Source organism: Macrotis lagotis, chromosome 7, assembly GCF_037893015.1.
Source record: "Macrotis lagotis isolate mMagLag1 chromosome 7, bilby.v1.9.chrom.fasta, whole genome shotgun sequence".
Taxonomy (NCBI): domain Eukaryota; kingdom Metazoa; phylum Chordata; class Mammalia; order Peramelemorphia; family Peramelidae; genus Macrotis; species Macrotis lagotis.
The window spans coordinates 174992296-175012820 of NC_133664.1; the positions used below are offsets into that span (position 1 = coordinate 174992296).

The window sequence follows — 20525 nt, forward strand, 5'->3', positions numbered from 1 at the left end:
CTTTTTGACTATCATATCTAATTATTGTTTCATTGTTGATTTCATATTGATCTTACAATCCACTGAAGGACCTAGTTTTTTTTTTCAGACAAACTTATCCTGCCAAGTCTGTCCATCTTATACTTATGAAGTCAATTACTTCAATTCAAGTATAAGTAGCCCATTGAGATTGTTATGACTCCCTGCCTGTCATTCAATGTGTTAGCTAATCCTGCTAGTTTTATGACATTTTCAAATTTGATAAATATGCCATTTATGCCTTCATCCAAATAATTAATGTTTATATTATGTATTTTCAGTCATGTACAGCTCTCAGTGACCCCATTTTGGGATTTTCTTAGCATAGCTACTAGAGTGATTTGCCATTCCTTTCTCTAGCTTATTTTGACAGATGAGGAAGCTGAGGCAAACAGGGTTAAGGGACTTGTCCAGGGGAGCACAGCTAGTAAGTATCTGCAGTCAGATTTGAACTCAGGAAGAGGAATCTTCTGGACTCCAAGCTTGGTGCTCTATCCCTGTCCTTTTATTAAGTAATTGATTAAAAAAATATTTAAAAGCAAGGATTCCTAGGATCCACCACTAGGAGGCCCCTCCAAAACTGGCACAGATCACTGGGTCAATTAGTTCTGAAATCCCCTAACTACACTATTGAACAGACCAAATATCCCTATCTTGTCCACTATAGTGGTCTGAGAGACTTTGTCTTTTATTAAGATTTCAATAAAATAGATCTATAGCAGTTACCTGATGTAGCTTATTGACCCTGTCAGAAAAGGAAATGTTATTGATAAAGCCTTTTAGTTCTTTGAATCCATTCTTTCCCTTTCTAGGCTTTAATTAATTTTACCTTGAATTAGGTGGTTGAGAATTTTTACAGGTATTGAAGTGTATAACTCTTTATATTGTGCCAACTCTTTCTTAAAAAAAAAAAGAGATATTTGCTCTTCTCCAGTCAGGCAGCCCTCTCATTCTCCAGGATCTTTCAGAGATCACTGACTTGGGCATAGTAATTTATATCTGCTACTTGTTTCAATATTTTGGCAATTAATTCATCTGGTGAGTTGAACTCTCCAAAGGCACATTGGTGTTTTCTTTCTTTCTCCCTATTCATCTTTCTTCTAAAACTAGTTGGTTTTTTTTTTGTATCTTCAGGATGCCTTTCTTGAGAACTTCCCATCTCTTCTGAGATTTCCTCTCTAGACTTTTAGTTCATAGGATCCTACCTTTTCTTTCTCTGAATCCTCTAAAGTCAGTTTTCCAAATCTAGTATGCATGTTACACTATGCCTTATTTTTCTACTTCCCTTTTTTTAAAAAATAAGTTTTTTATTGATGTCTTTTTTTTTACATCATCAGTTTTCCTTTGTATCCTTCCCTCTCTCCTATAATTGCTTCATTTAAAAAAGCATTTTTAAAGTTCAAATGAAATGGAAATGCAGAAAACTGATAGAAAAAGTCTGAAAATGTTTTCAATGTACATTTGTAGACTTCTCAGCTCTACAAAGGGGTGGGGTTCTCCCTCTCTTTTAAAAACATATTTTAAAATGGAACAGTCACTTTCCACTAAGATTCCCATCATTACCATCCCAGCAACCAGTTCTTCTTCTTATGAGAGAATCATATTTAGAATAGAATTTTCCTTTGTTGGTTCTTCCACCTTTTGAAAATAGTAAATAAGTTATTATTAAGGTGAATTTAAAAACTATTAGCATATACTAGCATGATATTCTTTTGGAAAGGAGAGATCAAATACTTAGGCAAAGTCAACTCTCATTACTACGTCCTTTCTTAGCATCAGGTTCATGATCTGTTTCCTGAATGCCTGGTCTATTTCCTCTCCTAAGCCAGGTGGTTTGTAGGATACTCTGCTGACAAAATCACTTGTTTGTCCCACAATTGAATTTTATCCAATACTTTCCATCATGCTTTCCCTGCTCTGGATTCTGGATTTTCTCATATAAATAATTTCCTCACATGAGTATATTTATGGCAGCAATGTGGTATAATGGATAGACAGTTGAACTTGAAGTCATCATGATGGAAAATGCTAACCACATCCAATAAAGAACTATGGAGTCTGAATATAGATCAAAGTATACTATTTTTCACTCTTTTTTCTTTCTTATAGTTTTCTCCTTTTGTTCTTTCAGAACATGAACACTGTAGAAATAAGTTTAACATGATTGTACATGTATAATCTATATCTGATTGTTGTCTTTGGGAGAGGGAAGGGAAAGAAGGGAGAGGTGAAAAATGTGTTATTCAAAATCTTACAAAAATGAAAAAATTATCTTTACATGTAATTGGAAAAAATACTATTAAATTTTTTAAAATGAACTTGGAGTCTGGAAGACCTAAGTTCAAATCTTGCCTCAGAAACTAGTTTTAGTAAGACCCTAGAGGTAACCTTGGCTATGCTTTAGTTCCCTCATCTCTAACACGAGGTTAATACTGGAACTTCTCAAGGTTATTGTGAGTATAAAGGAGATATTATTTGTAAAGTGCTTTGTACACCTTAAATCACTATCTAAATGTTAACTATTGTTATCATTATTGTATTTTAATATATAATATAATATATAATTTTGCCTTAATATATAATGCTCTGTAGACACATTCCATTTTAATTAACTGGCTCCTTTTTTTTTAGTTTTTTTTTTGCAAGGAAATGGAGTTAAATGGCTTGCCCAAGGTCACATAGCTAGGTAATTATTAAGTGTCTGAGGTCAGATTTGAACTCAGGTACTCCTGACTCCAGGGCTGGTGCTCTATCCACTGCACTACCTAGCTGTCCCTACAGGATTATTTGTTAATAAATTACAGAATACTGTGTTATTTTGTAGACTTTAAAAACTTAAATAGTTGGAACAAAATTTGGACTTCTTTCCCATGAAAGGACAATCCAAAAGATTATAGGTGCATATAGACTGAGGGAACTCCACAGGCAATCAATTTAGCCTAACCTCTTCATTTTTCAGATAAGGTAATCACAGTCCAATGAGATTAGGCATTTTGCTAAATGTCAGAAAGGGAATATTTAGCAGAGCTGGGATTTGAGCCCATGTGTTTTGACTGAAAATCCAACATACCTTGCCTGTACCACAAAAGCAGTCTCCATTTAATTTCAAGAGATTGCCTCAAATAATTCATTTTTTAAGGTCAATTTTCTTATTCATGGAAAAATTTACATTTGTTAGAATTTATTAAAAATGAGTATCTCATTTTCTAATAATCTAATTTAATTTCTTTCCACTAGACTCATGAGGCTGTAATGTCACTATTATATCTAATGAGAGAGTCACAGAGCTGGGGTAGAAAGTACCCAAGAGTATTTCTTTTAGAATATTGGATGGGGTAATATGAACAAGTGAAATTAATATATCATAAAAGAAATTTATCCTAATACTGAGTTTTAGTCTTTCAGAAAGCAAACTAGAGCAAGTCACTGCTATGGCAACTGACTTGTTAACATCCTATCTAATTTTGGTCTGCATATTATCTTTAGGGAAGCAAAAGAATGGTTGAAGCAATCAACACTGGGCAGCCAGAGGAAGAAACAAGAGGCCTGGTTAATACACAAATCAAACCCTTGATAATCCTTTCAAAGTCAATTGCCCTTTTGGTCATGCTGTATTTGAGAAGGAGCTTAAACCTAGAGAAGTTGTAGGCATAATCACTATTTTTATCTTATTCATGGAAGGAAAAGGGCAGGTTCTCACTTGGACCTCCATTTTTTACTCCTGATACCTGAAAAGAAAGCACAAAAAAATACAGAATGGGCCACTTTGATAAAGGATCAAAGTGTATAACAGTCCCATCAATTATTATTTCTGCTTTTTGAATGACCACACTTACCATTCTTGAATTAACTTGAGTTCCTCTTCCCACCCTGTGCTGTAAATAATTAACTTAATTCTAATGTAACATTTGTTGTTTGTCAAAAAGTTGCTATATTTGTTAGAAGCTGAGCAAATTCAGACACCTCCTATGACTTCCTCTTGAAAATCAAATTTTCTCAAGCATGAATTGAACAATGAAATATCTAACTCATTCTGTTCCAATCTGCCTGTTGATTACATTTGGAAATTGAAATCTTGCACAAGTTCATGGTGCACATATTCATCCAAGACAATTTGATTTCCTCAGAAATGGTATTAAAGGAATCAATATGTTCCTTCTCTCATTCTATTGCAATGGGTCCAGATATGTGTTTATGAACTGCATCTTTCCTGTGAGATAAGCAGTCCCTGATAAGCTATAGGTCAAGTTATTTGCAACCTGCCTACCCAAGGGTCAGAAACAGTATACAAGGATGTGGGCTTTAACCCTCTGCTGAGAGTGGATGATTTTATTCCCCTTCTCTGGGAAGCCTGTTTTTGTAGGTCATGGGTCCATGGATTTAGAGCCAATGGCTTAGAGGTCATCAAACTCAACCCCTGGCCAGTCTTCTGGAGCAGAGCCAAGATGGTGGCATGAAGCTAACATGCTCCTGTAACTTTTCCCTACCAAAGATAAATGAAGCCTCTGCTCTAACATTCAAACTACAAATGCCACCAAGAGAAAGATAAGATTCAAAGAGGTTTTCAACTGTAGATATCATGGAGGATCTTCAGTGAAGGTCTGTCTCTTTGGGGGGAAAGAAGAAGTAAAGCCCAGGAAGCAGAAGAGCAGGAAAGCTAGCAGGAGGCTTTTAGACACAGTGCAATCCAGATCCTGACAACTTAACAACAGCAGAGGTCCTGGTAGCTAGATAGCTGGAGGATTCCAACCCTAAACAAAGTCTGAAACCTGAGAACACTGGGATAAAAGACAGGACTGGGTCAGGAGCAAACAACTGCTAAGTCAGAACCTGGACATAAAGGAGGAAAAAAATTCTGCAAAGGCAAAAGCCTGGATTGCATAGACAACATCTTGGCCAACAAATTGCCAGACATCAAATCTCAGCCCCAGCAAAAAAAAAAAAAAAGCTTGGATCTATACTCCCTATATCCCAGGAGCAGAGCTAAAACAACAAAGATGAGCTAAAAAGCTAAGAGTGTTCACTATAGAAAACTACAGACAAAGATGACAGCAATAGCAGGTCTGAAGAAGAAAGCAGTGAAAAATCACTCACAGGGGAAGTATCAAAAGAGTCTATAAATTGGACTCAAATACAAAAGCTCATTGAAGAGCTTAAAAAAGAATTTAAAAACCAAAGAAAGGAGGAAAAAGAAAAATGGAAAAAAGAAATGAGAGTCATGTAGGAATATTATGAAAAATTGACCAAAGAAATCAACTCCATTAAAAGTAAAAATAACCAATTGGAAAAGGAAACACAAAAGCTAATTGAAGAAAATGAAACCATAAAAATTAGAACTGAATAAATAGAAACCAATGAACCTACAAGATTCTATCAAACAAAATAAAAAGGCTGAAAAAAATTGAAGAAAATGTAAAGTACCTTTTAGGGAAAAATTGAAAAAAAATACTTGGAAAATAGATCCAGGAGAGACAGTCTACACATCATCAGACTATCAGAAAGCCTAGATTAAAAAAAAAAAACAACCTAGAAAACATCATGTAGGAAATTACAAGGGAAAACTGTCAAAATCTACTAGAACAAGATAACAGAACCATTGAAAGAATTCACAGAACCCCTCCAGAAAGAGACCCCAGGATAAAAACTCAAAGGGCTGTTATAGCCAAATTCCAGAACTCTCAAATAAAGGAGACAATTCAAATACAACTCTCAAATAAAGAAAACAATTCAAATACAAAGGAAATACAATTAGACTCCTCCCACAGGACCTATCAGTCAAAACATTAAAGGATAAGAAAACATGGAATAACATATATCAGAGAGAAAAGGACCTGGGATTGAAACCCAGAATGTACTACCCTGCAAAACTCAGCATATACTGTCAGGGGGAAAAAAATGGATGTTCAACAAAATAGAGAACTTCCAGAATTTCCTGACACAAAGAACAGAACTGAACAGAGAATTCTATTGCCAATATATGACCCAAGAGTTGCATAAAAAAAGTAAATGAAAAGGGGAAGGGAAAAAATAAAGCAAAACAAATGTTGATCAAGACCATTAAACTGCATACAACCCTAAAAGGGAAGATATAACACTTCTAGTTCTTTAGAACTTTACTTCTCTTAGGATAATTAAAGGGTCGAATATAATTAAAGAGAATGGACTTATAGGATATGGGTATAGTTGGGTCTTATCTCTCCACTGAAGAGGTTCAGGATGACATCACTATGCTTGAGACAAAGCCCTGAAGAAAAGCAGGAGTGTTGATTTTAAACTTAAGTATTTCATTATCCTTTGACCCACTTAAATCATACAGTGCTTAGCACTTTGTCTAATGAGGGCATCATAAACTGGGAGGACCTAAGTCTGTATCTCTATAACTTACAATCATTTGTAAGGTTCTCAGGTGAGACTTCCAAAGCCTCCCAGTACTTAAAGATCTTTAAGATTTTTGCATTTAATTAGATCAGGGTTTGACTTAACCCTTGCTTCACTTAACAAGGGGTTAAGTACCCTGGGCATGTGAGAGAAAATAGGCATGGGGGAGAGAGGCACAAATAGTTCGAGAAATGATATGGCTTGGGATGATTCTTTCACTCATGGAGAGGATTGTGTGTACTTGAAAGATACTTGAAAAGGGGATAAGATAAAAAATGGTTATAATTTGATGTAATTTGAGACAATGCTGCTTATCAAGAAATCAAGCAATCTGTGATGATACCTTGATAACAATATAAGCTTATCAAGCAATCAAATAATCAAATTGTGAATGATGATGCCTGATTAATATTACTAGAGTAATAAATAACACCATGGGAAAAGGCAAAAAGATTTATAATTTTAGAGGGAAGAAAGGGGGGAATGTGAATGTTGAGCAGATTCTATTCAATAGATTTAGCCGAGAGAGGGAATAAGATACATTCCCACTTGAGTTTAAAAATCTATCCCAGGGGGCAGCTAGGTGACATAGTAGATAGAGCACCAGCCCTGGAGTCAAGAGGACCTGAGTTCAAATTTGACCTCAGACACTTAATAATTATCTAGCTGTGTGACCTGGGGCAAGTCACTTAATACCATTGCCTTGTTAAAAAAATAAATTAATAAAAATAAAAATCTATCCCAATCTATGGGGGGGGGGGTTGAGAAAGGGAAAGATAAGGGAAGAAGGGACTGATAAAAGGGAAGGCAAAGGTATAAGTGAAAATAAACTGAAAATTTATTTTTTAATAGAAAAGTCAAAGAGGAAAGGTGGTAAAATTTTGTTGAGGAGGAATAAGGAAAAAAAGGAAAGAAAAATATAAATGGAGAAAGATGACAGAGGGGGGAAAATACAGAATTAATAATCTTAACTGTAAATGTAAATGGGATGAACTGTCACATAAAAATGGAAGCAGATAGTAGAATAGATTAAAAACCAGAATCCTACAATATGTTGTTTACAAGAAACACTCTTGAAGCAGAGAAATACACAAAGGGTAAAGGTAAAAGGCTGGAGCAAAATATATTATGCCTCAGCTGAAGAAAAAAAATCAGGGGAAGTGATCCTAATCTCAGATAAAGTAAAAGCAAAAATCAATCTCATTAAAAGGGATAAGGAAGGAAACTACATCTTCTTAAAAAGCACCATTTGTAATGAAGCTAGTACATTACTAAACATGAATGCACCTAGTGGAAAAGCATCCAAATTCCTAGAGGAAATGCTGAGTGAATTACAAGGACACACACACACACACACACACACACACACACACACACACACACAAACAAAGAGTAAAACATTAATAATGGCAGACCTCAATCTCCCTCTCTCAGAACTAGATAAATATAACAACAAAATAAACAAGAAGGAAGTTAATTAGAAGGTGAATGAAATCTTAGAAAACTTAGATATGATAGACCTCTGGGGAAAACTTATTGGGGATAGAAAGATATATCTTTTTCTCAGCAGTACATGGTACCAAAACTGACCATGTCCTAGGGCACAAAAATCTAATAATCAAATGCAGAAAGGCAGAAATAATAAATACACACTTCTCAGACCATGATGCAATAAAAATTACACATAATAAAGAGTCATGAAAAGATAAACCAAGAACTAATTAGAAATTAAATAACTTTATCTTAAATAATGGATAGATCAAACAGCAAACAATATAAATAATTAATATTTATATCCAAGAAAATGATAATGAGATATCATACTAAAATTTATGGGATGCAGACAAAGCAGTTTTGAGGGAGAAACTTTATATCTCTAAATGCCCATATGAATAAAATACAGAAAGAGGCAAACAATGAATCGGGTATAACTGAAAAAGCTAGAAAAAGAGGTTAAACGTCCCCAATTAAATACCTAATTAGAAATTCTGAAAATCAAGGGAGAGATTAATAAAATTGAAAGCAAGAAAACCATTTCTCTCATAAATAAAACTGAGAGTTGGTTTTGTGAAAAAGTCAATAAAATAGACAAACCTTTGATTAAACTGATTAAAAAAAGAAAAGATAACAAAATTACCAGTATCAAAAATGAAAAGGGTGAACCAATGAGGAGGAAATTAAAGAGATAATTAGGAGCTATTTTGCCAAACTGTATGCCAATAAATTGGATAACCTGAGTGCAATGGATGCATATTTATAAAAATACAAACTGCCCAGATTAACAGAAGAAGAAATAAATTACCTAAATAACCCATTTTCAGAAAAAGAAATTTAAGAAAACATCAATAAACTCCTAAGAAAAAGTCTCCAGGTCCAGATGGATTTACAAATGAATTCTACCAAATATTTAAGGAACAATTAATTCCTATTCTACATAAACTATTTTTAAAAATAGAAGAGGAAGGAGTTCTGCCCAACTCCTTTTATGTCACCAATATAGTGCTGATACCTAAACCAGGAAGAAACAAAACAAAGAAAATTACAGACCAATCTCTCTAATGAATATTGATACAAAAATCTTTTTTTTAATTTAATGACTTATTTATATTTTGCAAGGATATTTGAATTTTATGTTTTATATAAGAAAGCTAAGTTAAGCTATTTTTTATTTTATTCTCATTTTGTACAAATGTTTTTTACATTAATAAAATATTCTTGTTTAAGAGTAAACAAAATACCCCCTCCCCCTCATGAATATAGACTTGCTTGAATGATAAAATAAAGGGGAGAGAAAAAAATTAAAATTAAAAAAATAATAGCAATAATTGTAGGTATGGCCAGGTGGCACAAAGGATGAAGCACCAGCCCTGGAGCCACGAGCACCCTAGCCCACATCCAGCCCCGTAGACCCAACAATCACCCAGCAATGTGACATGCAAGCCACCCGATCCCCACTGCCCTGCAAAAACCAAAAAGAAGAAAAAAAAAGAACCCAAAATAAAATAAAATAGTAATAATAGTAGGCGTGGCTGGGTAGCGGACAGAGCATTGGCCCTTGAACCAGAAGCACCCGGGTCCAAATCCAGCCTCAGACACTCAAAGATCACTCTGCTATGTGGCTCTAGGCAGGCCACCCAGCCCCATTTGCCCTGCACCCTCCCCCTAATAATAATAATAATAATAATAATAATAATAATAATATTAATAATAATAAATGTGCTTCAGTCTTTGTTCCAATATCAACAACTCTGTCACGGGTGGATCACATTCTTTATGATAAGTCCATCACAAAAGTTACTTCCATATTCCAATGTTGCCATTGCTGATTGCAACTCCCTCCTTTCTTATTTCCCCACTACCATGTACTATATTTTCTCTCTCCTTTCACTCTGACTCTGCTGTAGGGTAGCTGAGTGGTGCAGCAGACAGATCCCTGGTCCTGGGGCCAAGAAGCCCTGGGCCCCCATACCACCCCTTAGGCCCAGAATCTGCCTGGCCCCATGGTCCTGGACAAGCCTTCCAGTCCCAGCCCCTTGTAAAAAAGTAAAAAAAGAAAATGTGTTATATCTGACCACTCTTCCCCCATGGTCCATCCTCTCCTCCTTTATTCACATCCCCACCCCTTCCCCCTGCTCCCCCCTCCTTCTTACTCCAGATGCCTATACCCCATTGAGTATATATGCTGTTTCCTCTCCTAGCCTCCTCTGATGAGAGCAAAGGTTCCCTCATTCCCCCTTGCCTCCTCCCTTCCATATCATTGCAATAGCTCATTGTAATGAAAAAAAACCCTTATTATGTGAAATATCTTGGCCTATTCCCCCTCTCCTTTTTCTTTCTTCCATTAAATTTCCCTTTTTTACTATTGACTCCATTTTTACACCATATTTTATCTTCGAATTCAGCTTTCTCCTGTGCTTCAACTATAAAAGCTCCCTCTACCTGCTCTATTAACTGAGAAGGTTCATATGAGTATTATCAGTGTCATTTTTATATGGAGGAATACATGCAGTTCATTATCAAGTCCCTCATATTTTCCCCCTCTCCTCCAATGTCCATGCTTCACCTGAGTCCTGTATCTGAAGATCAAACCTTCTGTTCAGCTCTGGCCATTCCAACAGGAACATTTGAAATTCCCCTGTTTCATTGAAAGTCCATCTTTTTCCCTGGAAGAGGACATTCAGCCTTGCTGGGTAGTTCATTTTTTTTTGTAAGGCAAACAGGGTTAAGTGGATTGCCCAAGGCCACACAGCTAGGTAATCATTAAGTGTCTGAGACCGGATTTGAACCCAGGTACTCCTGACTCCAGGTCCGGTGCTTTATCCACTATGCCACCTAGCTACCCCCTGGGTAGTTCATTCTTGGCTGCATTCTAAGCTCTTTTGCCTTCCGGTATATTATATTCCAAGCTCTACGAGCTTCCAATGTAGCTGCTGCTAAGTCCTGTATGATCCTGAATGTAGCTCCACAATATTTGAATTGTGTCCTTCTTGCTGCTTGTAATATTTTCTCTTTGACTTGGGAGTTCTGGAACTTGACTATAATATTCCTAGGGGTTATTTTTTTGGGATCTCTTTCTCAGGGGGATTGGTGGATTCTCTCCATTTCTAGTTTGCCCTCTGCTTCTAGAATATCAGGGCAATTTTCCTGTAGTAATTCTTTGAAAATGACGTCAAGGCTCTCTTCCTGATCATGACTTTCAGGTATTCCAATAATTTTTAAACTATCTTTCCTAAGTCTGTTTTCCATATCAGTTGTTTTTTCAATGAGATATTTCACATTTTCTTCTAATTTTTCATTTTTTTGGTTTTGAAGTATTGATTCCTGATTTCTGTTAAATTCATCAATCTCCCTGAATTCTATTCTTTGTCTGAAGGATTTGTTCTCCTCAGAGAGTTTTCTTATCTCTTTTTTCCATCTGGCCAATTCTGCTTTTTAAAGCATTCCTCTCCTCAATAATTTTTTGAACTGTTTTATCCATTTGACCTGAGCTGGTTTTTAGCATGCTATTTTCTTCAGCATTTTTTTGGATTTCCTTGACAAAGCTGCTGACTTCATTTTCATGTTTTTCCTGCATCTCTCTCCTTTCTTTTCTCAGTTTTTCCTTCCAACTCCCTCATTTGATTTTCAAAGTCTTTTTTGAGCTCTGTCATAGCCTGAGCCCAATTTCTGTTTTTCTTGGAGTCTTTAGATGCAGGAGCTTGTGCTTCCTCATCTTCAGACTGAGTATTTTGATCCTTCTTGGGCTCATTTGCAAAATACTTCTCAATGGTCTTCCTCTTGTTTCTCTGCTTGCTCATTTTCCCAGCCTGGGCCTGGTTTTGGGGTGCTTCCTGGGCTTTTGGGACACTCCCACAAGGGTCTCAGTGTGTGAGGCTCTGTCCTCCCTCCTGGTCTGTGAATGACCATATGCGCCTCCCTCTGCCACGGGGCTGAGGTGGGGGGGGGGGCCCTGCTGTTCTATGGGGGGGCCTAGATTGCGATCAGGATCTGAATGTGGTCAGAACCCCAGAGTCCTGTTGCAGAGGCAGAGGACAGAGCTCTGCAGTCTTTCTTCACTCCCCTCCCTCAGCTCAATGGGCTCATGCCCTGGGGTCTCTTGCTTACTGGCTCCGCCTGCTTCTGTTTCAGGCTCTGGGCTGCCGGAAGACCAGGTTGCTTGCTGTGTTCCCTGAGGGCTGAGCTCCACATGCTCACTCTGGCAGAGGTCCTCTGCTGTTCCCCCACTTTGTGCCCGGTGCTCCCCGGGGTGCAGCTCAGGAGGCTCCCCAGCTGCTGTGAGCTGGGGCTCCCAGCATCCTGGGGCTGCCTTGGGAGGCTGAAGTTCTTTGGCTCTGGCAGGCCACCACTCTGACCACTCTGGCGGGCCAGCCCTCTGGCGGGCCACCCCTCCGACCCCGGGGAGCAGAGCCTTTCTGCTCTTTTCCAGGTTACCTTGAGTAGGAGAACTGCCTCTCTGGGTCCCTTTGTGGGTTCTGTCTCTTGAAAGTTCAGTTAGAGTCCTTAGTTTCAAGTTTTATCAGACAGCGCCTAAGACTTGATCCCTTCTTGGCACCATCTTGGCTCCTCCCCTCTGACGATACAAAAATCTTAAATAAAATTTTAGCAATGAAACTACAGCAAATTATTACTAGAATAAACCACCATGATCAGGTAGGATTTGTACCAGGTAGTAGGGATGGTTCAACATTAGGAAAACATTCAATATAATTAACATATCAATAGCAAAACCACCAGAAATCAGAAGATTTTCTCAATAGACTCTGAAAAAGCCTTTAATAAAATAACACCCATTCCTATTAAAAACACTAGAAAGTTTAGGAATAAATGGAGTTTTCCCTAAAATTATAAATAGTATCTATCTAAAAACCATCAACAAATATAAATAATGGGAATAAACTTGGAGCATTTCCAATAAAATCAGGGGTGAAACAAGGATGCCCATTATCACCATTACTATTCAATATAGTATTAGAATTGCTAGCTGTAACAATAAAAGAAAAAAAGAAATCGAAGGAAGAAGAATTGATAATGAGGAAGCAAAACTATCACTCATTGCAAAGGTTATGATGGAATACTTAGAGAACCTGAGAAAATCATCTAAAAACCTCCCTAAAACAATTCACAAATTCAGCAAAGTAGCAGGATATAAAATAAATCCAAATAAATCATCAACATTTCTATATATGAACAAAAAAATCCAAATGAAAGAGATGGAAAGAGAAATTCCATTTAAAATAACTCTAGGCAACATTAAATTCTTGGAAATCTACTTCCCAAGACAAACCCAGAAACTGGGTTATAAAGTTCTTCTTGCCCAAATAAAGCCAAATCTAAATAATTGGAAAAATGTCAAATGATCATGGTTAGGAGAAGAAAATATAATAAAAATGATAATTCTACCCAAATTAAATTACTTTTTGGATGCAATACTAATCAAACTACCAAATAACTACTTTACTGAGCTAGGAAAAAATAGTAACAAAATTCATCTGGAGCAACAAAAGGGGCAAGAATAGCAAAGGAACTGATGAAAAAAAATGTAAAGGAAGGTGGCTTAGCTCTACCAGATCTAAAACTGTACTATAAAGCAGCAGTCATCGAAACTTCCTGGTACTCATTAAGAATAGAGTAATGGATCTGTAGATTAGGATAGGTTCAAAAGAAACTGCAGTAAATGATTACAGCAATCTCTTATTTGACTAACCCAAAGACATCAACTTCTGGGATAACAACTCACTATCTGACAAAAATTGTTGGGAAAACTGGAAAATAGTATGGCAAAATGAGTAATAAGTATACACCCTATACCAAAATAAGGTCAAAATGGGTATACAGGATTTAGACATAAAGAGTAATACAGATAAAAAATACTCTATCTGACCTATGGAAAAGGGATAAATTTATGACCAAACAAGAAGTAGAGGACATTATAAACTTCAAAATGAATGATTTTGACTATATTAAATTTAAAAGTTTTTGCATTAATACAATCAATGCTGCCTAAATTAGAAGGAAAGCAGAAAGCTGGGAAACAATCTTCACAACCAGGACTACTGATAAAGATCTCATTTCTAAAATATATAGAGAATTGCATCAAATTTATAAGGTTAAAAGTCATTCCCCAATTGATAAATGGTCAAAGAATATGAACATTTTTCAAATGAAGAAATTAAAGCTACATATAAAAGTGCTCTAAATTATTATTGATTAGAGAAATGCAAATTAAAACAATGAGGTATCACCTCACACCTATCAGACTGGCCAAGATGAGAAAAAGGGAAAATGATCAATGTTGAAAAGGTAGCGGGAGGATTGGGACATTGATGCATTTCTAGGTGGAGTTGTGAATGGATTCAATCTTTTGGGAGAGCAACATTGGAACTATGCCCAAGGAGCAATAAAACTGTTCATACCTTTTGACCCAGCAATTCTAATTCTAGGTTTATATCCAGAAGAAATTATAAAAAAAAAAAAAAGGGAAAAATCCTACATGTTCCAAAATATTCAGAGCAGCTCTTTTTTTGTAGTGGCAAAGAATTGGAAATTGAGGGGATGCCCAGCAATTGGGAAATGGCTAAACAAGTTATGACCCATGAATATTATGGAATACTATTGTTCAAAAGGAAACCATAAATGGTCATACTCTAGAGAAGCATGGAACAACTTATGGGATCTGGTGCTAAGTAAAGGGAGTAGAACCAAGAGAACAATGTACATATTAACAACAACATTATAAGATGAACAACCTTGATGGAAGCAGCCCTTCTCATCAGTTCAGAAAGCTAGGACAAACTAGCTAGGATTAAACTAGCTAGGGACAATGTTATCCCCATCCAGAGGAAGAAAAACAAAACAAAACAAAACAAAACAAAACAAAACAAGCAAAAGCAGCCTCTCAGAATCTGATGAATACTTAATAAAAATTATCTCTTACATATCTCTTTCCCTTAATCCTAAGTCCTCATTCTGAAAATAACCAATTTGTAAACATGTTTATCAAAACTATGTATGAACAATGCTAACCTGACTGTTCATTGCTTGGGGAGGGGGTTGGGAAGGGAGGATGGAAGGAGATTTGGTCACTTAAAAATATACATGTGCATATGGATGAAAATAAATAAGTAAATAAATTTTTAAAAATAAACTCAATGCCCTCATTTTGCTTGCCCAGCAATCACATAGTTAGTATCCAAGGTTGAAATCTGAACCTTGATTTTAACTTTATCTACAAGCAGGAGTTCTTAACTTGTGAACTTAAAAAAAAATTTTTGATAACCATATTTCTTTTTTTTTAGGTTTTTTTTTTTTGCAGGGCAATGGGGTTTGTTGAGTCCAGAGGAGGGAACTCAGGCCGACATCAATATGATGCATAAGCTGGTTCCTTTATTGATCACAGGATACATACTTTTATACTCTACATTTACGTAACCAATTACATAAGCGTTTGAGCAAGCATTTTTTTTCACATGCATACCTTGTGTATGTCTTAGGTGATTGTTTTGAGAACCAAACAGTGTTTTGATAAACAGAATGCAGATTGTTTTGAGAACCAAACAGTGATTTGATAAACAAAGTGCAGAAGGTAATTATCTCAGAATGCGCTATCTATCTGAGCCTGGGAATACACCTTGTTAGCTCAGACATGCAGCTACTCCCTTAACTAAACTCTGAAGTACATCTTGCTGGTTAAAGCACATAATTATTTCTGTGTTAACCCTTCATAGCTCTTAGCCTGGAATACATATGACACAACAGGGATTAAGTGACTTGCCCAAGGCCACACAGCTAGGTAATTATTAAGTGTCTGAGACTGGACTTGAACTCAGGTACTCCTGACTCCAGGGCCAGTGCTCTATCCACTGAGCCACCTAGCCACCCCGATAACTATATTTCAATAAAACTGATTTTCTTTGTAAGACTATATTTTATTTATGCATTTAAAATGTTATTCTGAGGTGTTCATTGACTGTCAAAGGGATCCAAGGCACAAAAAAGGTAAGAACTCCATGCTATATACCATGATTCTCTTTGGGAAGATAGCATTGTCTTGTAATAAAAGACAATTGGTTGGTTTCCAGAAAGGGGGTGGGGTGGGTTAAGCAACTCCCTCCTTAAATAGTTTACAGAATAAAAATCAGGCAAACAAATAGATTCTGAATAAATACTAGTTACCTCTAATCCCCAGCAGATTGGGGAAAACAGATTAGAAGAGAGAACTAGGTACAAAGTAGTTGCCCAAGGCAAAGGGGTCAAATTTAGAGCATGCAGTTGGCAAAACTCTTCACTGAAGCCTGAAGCAGATTAAGATGTAATTGGGAAATGTTTAACAAAAATAGATATTATTACAACATAGATAATGTTAATTTCCATTTGAGTTTAACACCACTGGTCCAGGGTATAGTTTCAGTGATAGACCCCATTACTTTACATCTAATCTGTAGGGAGTTTTGAGTTTTCATCCTTGCCCTTGAGCAATGGGTATACTTCAAACAAAACAAGAAGTCCCAGAGAAATGGGAAGCTAGGTCCCACAGTGGACAGAGCATTGACCTTGGAGTCAGGAGAAACTGAGCTCGAATCCGGTCTCAGACACTTAACAATTACCTAGCTGTGTGACCTTGGGCAAGTCACTTAATCCTATTGCCTTAAATAAAAAATGTTTTTTTAAAAAAGGAAGTCCCAGATACTTAAATTCTTAGAGGTCAATGCCACAACAAGGACTTGCCTCTTCCACTGAAGCCTTCAAAGCTTTTCCATGTTAGTTATGTACACTGAAACAGCAAGACTAAACAAAAGAACAAGGTGTTACCTATAAGGTTAAAATAGAATACAAAGACCTAGGTTCTACATCTGGTTTTGTATTTATCTTGCCATGTAACTTCAACAAATTTACATGTCTCAATTTCTTTAAAAAAAATACTATTTTCCTTTTACTTAGCAGTCCCTGTGTGGAAAATTATCTATCTATCTATCTATCTATCTATCTATCTATCTATCTGCCTATCTATCCTTCTTGGTCAAAACAAACTTTGGTGTCTTCAGTAGTTCCTAGAAACAAAGAGTTACTCATGTTTTCCGAGCTGAGAGGAATCATATCCCCTGAAATATACAAATGAGAAGATCAAGATACAGATTGATTAAATTGAGCTGTCCATGATGATACATAAAATTAGTGGCAGAGTCAAAATTAGAACCCACATCTCCTGACTTCAGTCAACTATTCCATCATGGGACAAGGTATTTAATAAATGCCTACTATGTGAAAGTCACTATGCTAGACTCCAGAGAAACACAAACAAAAATAAAAATGTCCCTGATTTCAAGTAGATTACATTCCATCAGGGAGAAAATATGTACATGTATAAGTTTATAGAAAATATATACTAAGTTAATGCAATGTGATCATAGGGAAGAAGCACTTGCAATTGTAAGAGATGGGGATCTAGTTCAGTGCCTTTTCCAAAGATCATCCCAAATGCAGACAATCTAATTCTGCTCCTCATTACATCACAAATTTACTGGAGACTCCAGGTAAGATAATCTATGACTAAGGGTTATTATTTTTCTTGCTTTATGGAACAAGGAAAGCCCTACTGACCCTCTACTCCTAGGGATATCAGGATGAGTATCTATGTGTCTGAAATGCAATGAGCTACCAGGAAGAAAGACAAGCTCTGGATGAAAACAAACTAGAAAATAGCCATAATTATTTCCAAGATTGCAATGCTGGTTACCTCACCTCAGAACATGTCTGAAATACTTCAGCATGGTAATCCTGGCTTTGCTCATCAGTGAATTCCTTTAAATCATGGCCAGAGGAAAATACAGGCCCTTCAGCTGAAAAAAAAAAGTCCAGAGGAGAGAGAGGAAAAGAAAAAAGAAAAGAGAAATATAAAGAGCCAGTTCTAGGAAATTCAGTTCTATTTCTTCTCTTTGACACCAATCTAAAGAAATTCATTACTTTTGGGACCTGATTCATTCTGACTTCTGCCAACTCTAACAGGTATATCTGATGTTATTCTATGAAAATTAAAGGAGGTCATTAGGTGATTTGTTGGATAAAGCACTAGGCCTGGAATTAGGAAAACCTGAGTTCCAATGTGACCTCAGACACTTACTTGCTATGTGACCCTGGGCAAGTTACTTAATCTCTGCTTTACTTAATCTACTGGAGAAAGGAATGACAAACCAGTCCAGTATCTCTGACAAGAAAACTCCATGGACAGTAATGTCCATGGGGACATCAAGAGTCGAACACAACTGAATAAAAACAAAATGAAAAACAAAACAACAAATTAAGAGCAATGTCTTAAATAAAATCAGAATGAGAAACTGATGAAAATGTGCAATTTAAAAAGGGAAAATGAAAATTCATTCTCCAGGACTGAATGAACATTTTCTGGATTTGTAACTCAAGTTTTCCGTGATTGGATTACCAGGCACAGATTACCAGGATCAGTAAGCATTAGGTCACTAAAAAGAATTGCTCTAAATCACTAATTATTAGAGAAATGCAAATTAAAGCATCTCTGAGATACCACCTCATACCTCTCAGACTGGCCAATGTGACCAGAAAGGACAATGATCAATGTTGGAAGGGGTGTGGGAAATCTGGGACACTTAATACATTGTTGGTGGAACTGTGAATTCATCCAGCTTTTCTGGAGAGCAATTTGGAATTATGCCCAAAGGGCAACAAAAACATGCATACCCTTTGATCCAGCAATACCACTACTGGGTCTATACCCTGAAGAGATCATGAAAAAGGGTAAAAACATCACTTGTACAAAAATATTCACAGCAGCCCTGTTTGTGGTGGCAAAGAATTGGAAATTAAGTAAATGTCCTTCAATTGGGGAATGGCTTAACAAACTGTGGTATATGTATGTTTATAGAACACTATTGTTCTATTAGAAACCAGGAGGGATGGAAATTCAGGGAAGCCTGGAAGGATTTGTATGAACTGGTGCTGAGTGAGATGAGCAGAACCAGAAAAACATTGTACACCCTAACAGCAACATGGGGGTAATGATCAACCTTGATGGACTTGCTCATTCCATCAGTGCAACAACCAGGGACAATTTTGGGCTATCTGCAGTGGAGAATAACATCTGTATCCAGAGAAAGAACTGTGAAGTTTGAACAAAGACCAAAGACTATTACCTTCAATTTAGGAAAATAAAACCCATTATCTTATTATATAATTTTGCTCTCTCTTATACTTTATTGTTCTTCCTTAAGGATATGGTTTCTCTCTCATCACATTCAACTGAGATCAAACCTCTTCTGTGGGGGGGGAAGCAAGAATGGTGGAAAAATTGTAAAATTCAAAATAAATGAAACATTTCTAAAAAAAAAAAGATTATTGTGCCTTTAACAGGACTGCTTTTTGAATACTCTATTCACAGACAAGTGACCATCAACAAGGGTTGCAAGTGAGGTAGAGTTGAATGGACAAAGGGTTCAGAGTAAGGAAATCTAGATTCAAATTCTGACTGACATTTATTAGCTACATGACCTTGAACAAGGCAGCCAGTCTTTTCGAATCTTTGCTTTCATTCATTTTCCTAGAATGAGAATTTTACAAAAAACTGCTTTGTTAATCTGAAAGGATTGCATTGACTATAAAGGGAGATAAGCACTTTATACTTGTAAAAATGCTATATAAATGTAAACTATTTTTTATTACTATAACTATTAATTATTATTCCTAGGTATAGAATGTTAAAATTGGAAGGTACATTAATGGTTATCTAACTCAATTCTCTCATTTTTCAGCTAGGATAAGTGGCTTGTGAATCATGTCCATTTGGCAGGCAACCATAAGGCATAATCATATGGCACTTTAACATCTATATCGGAGTATTTGGGTGAATTGCTCAAAGTGAGAAAAAGTTTCCTCTTTAAAAAGGTCTCTCTCTCCCAAACTTACTCCCCCCCCCATCATTGCCAGTATTGGAGACATCAGGATGTTATTCACTAACCTAAAAATTTATCTCAACAGAAATGGTTGTGTAAGGTTCCCTTAAAAGACACAAAAACTGAGCAACTAATGTGCAGTGTAAAAGGAAATGTAGTTTAACTCCTCCATGCAGAATATTCCTGGTTGGATTCTGTTTTTCTTTCAATAGAAAACTAAACTTGATTCCTGGCATGCTATTTGGGTAACTACAAAATGGGTCAAAGGCTTTAACCTAGGGAGACCCACAAATGGACTGGAACATTTTTCTCTTCCGGTATACAACTTGCACATCATAAAAAAATCCAGTTTCCTTTTTTGAAACTGTCCCTACCACGTTATTAGAATGTATCTATTACTAGTCATCAGGGCCCATGCACCATATTTCAGTAACACCACATGTGTACTTGCCCTCATTGTGGTAACTATTCTTCTATAGTCCATTTAAGGTATTTTGTGAATCTAGAGAAGTATTATCACAGAGATCACAATGTTTACTACTAAAGTAATAGAATATAATTTATTGACTGAATTTAAGATTAAGTGTTTTGAACAGCATGTTTTGAAGAACAAAAAGTTGCATAATAAAAAAATGAAGGGTATTTATTAGAAATAAAATAAGAAGTATAGAAGGAAGCCTCCTCCACCCCAACCCCCTTAAATCCCAGTGC

At 36.3% G+C, this 20525-nt stretch overlaps 1 protein-coding gene across 1 annotated transcript in view; it reads right to left on the reverse strand.

Moving 5' to 3' along the window:
• Positions 1 to 19546, reverse strand: part of ECHDC3 (enoyl-CoA hydratase domain containing 3) — a 48771-nt gene extending 29225 nt beyond the window's left edge. The window contains exon 1 of the mRNA XM_074194128.1: positions 17635 to 19546. Within this exon, the coding sequence (XP_074050229.1) occupies positions 17635 to 17874 (240 nt within the window). The 5' untranslated portion in view covers positions 17875 to 19546. The remainder of the gene's footprint in view (positions 1 to 17634) is intronic.
• Between the last annotated feature and the right edge of the window lie 979 nt (positions 19547 to 20525).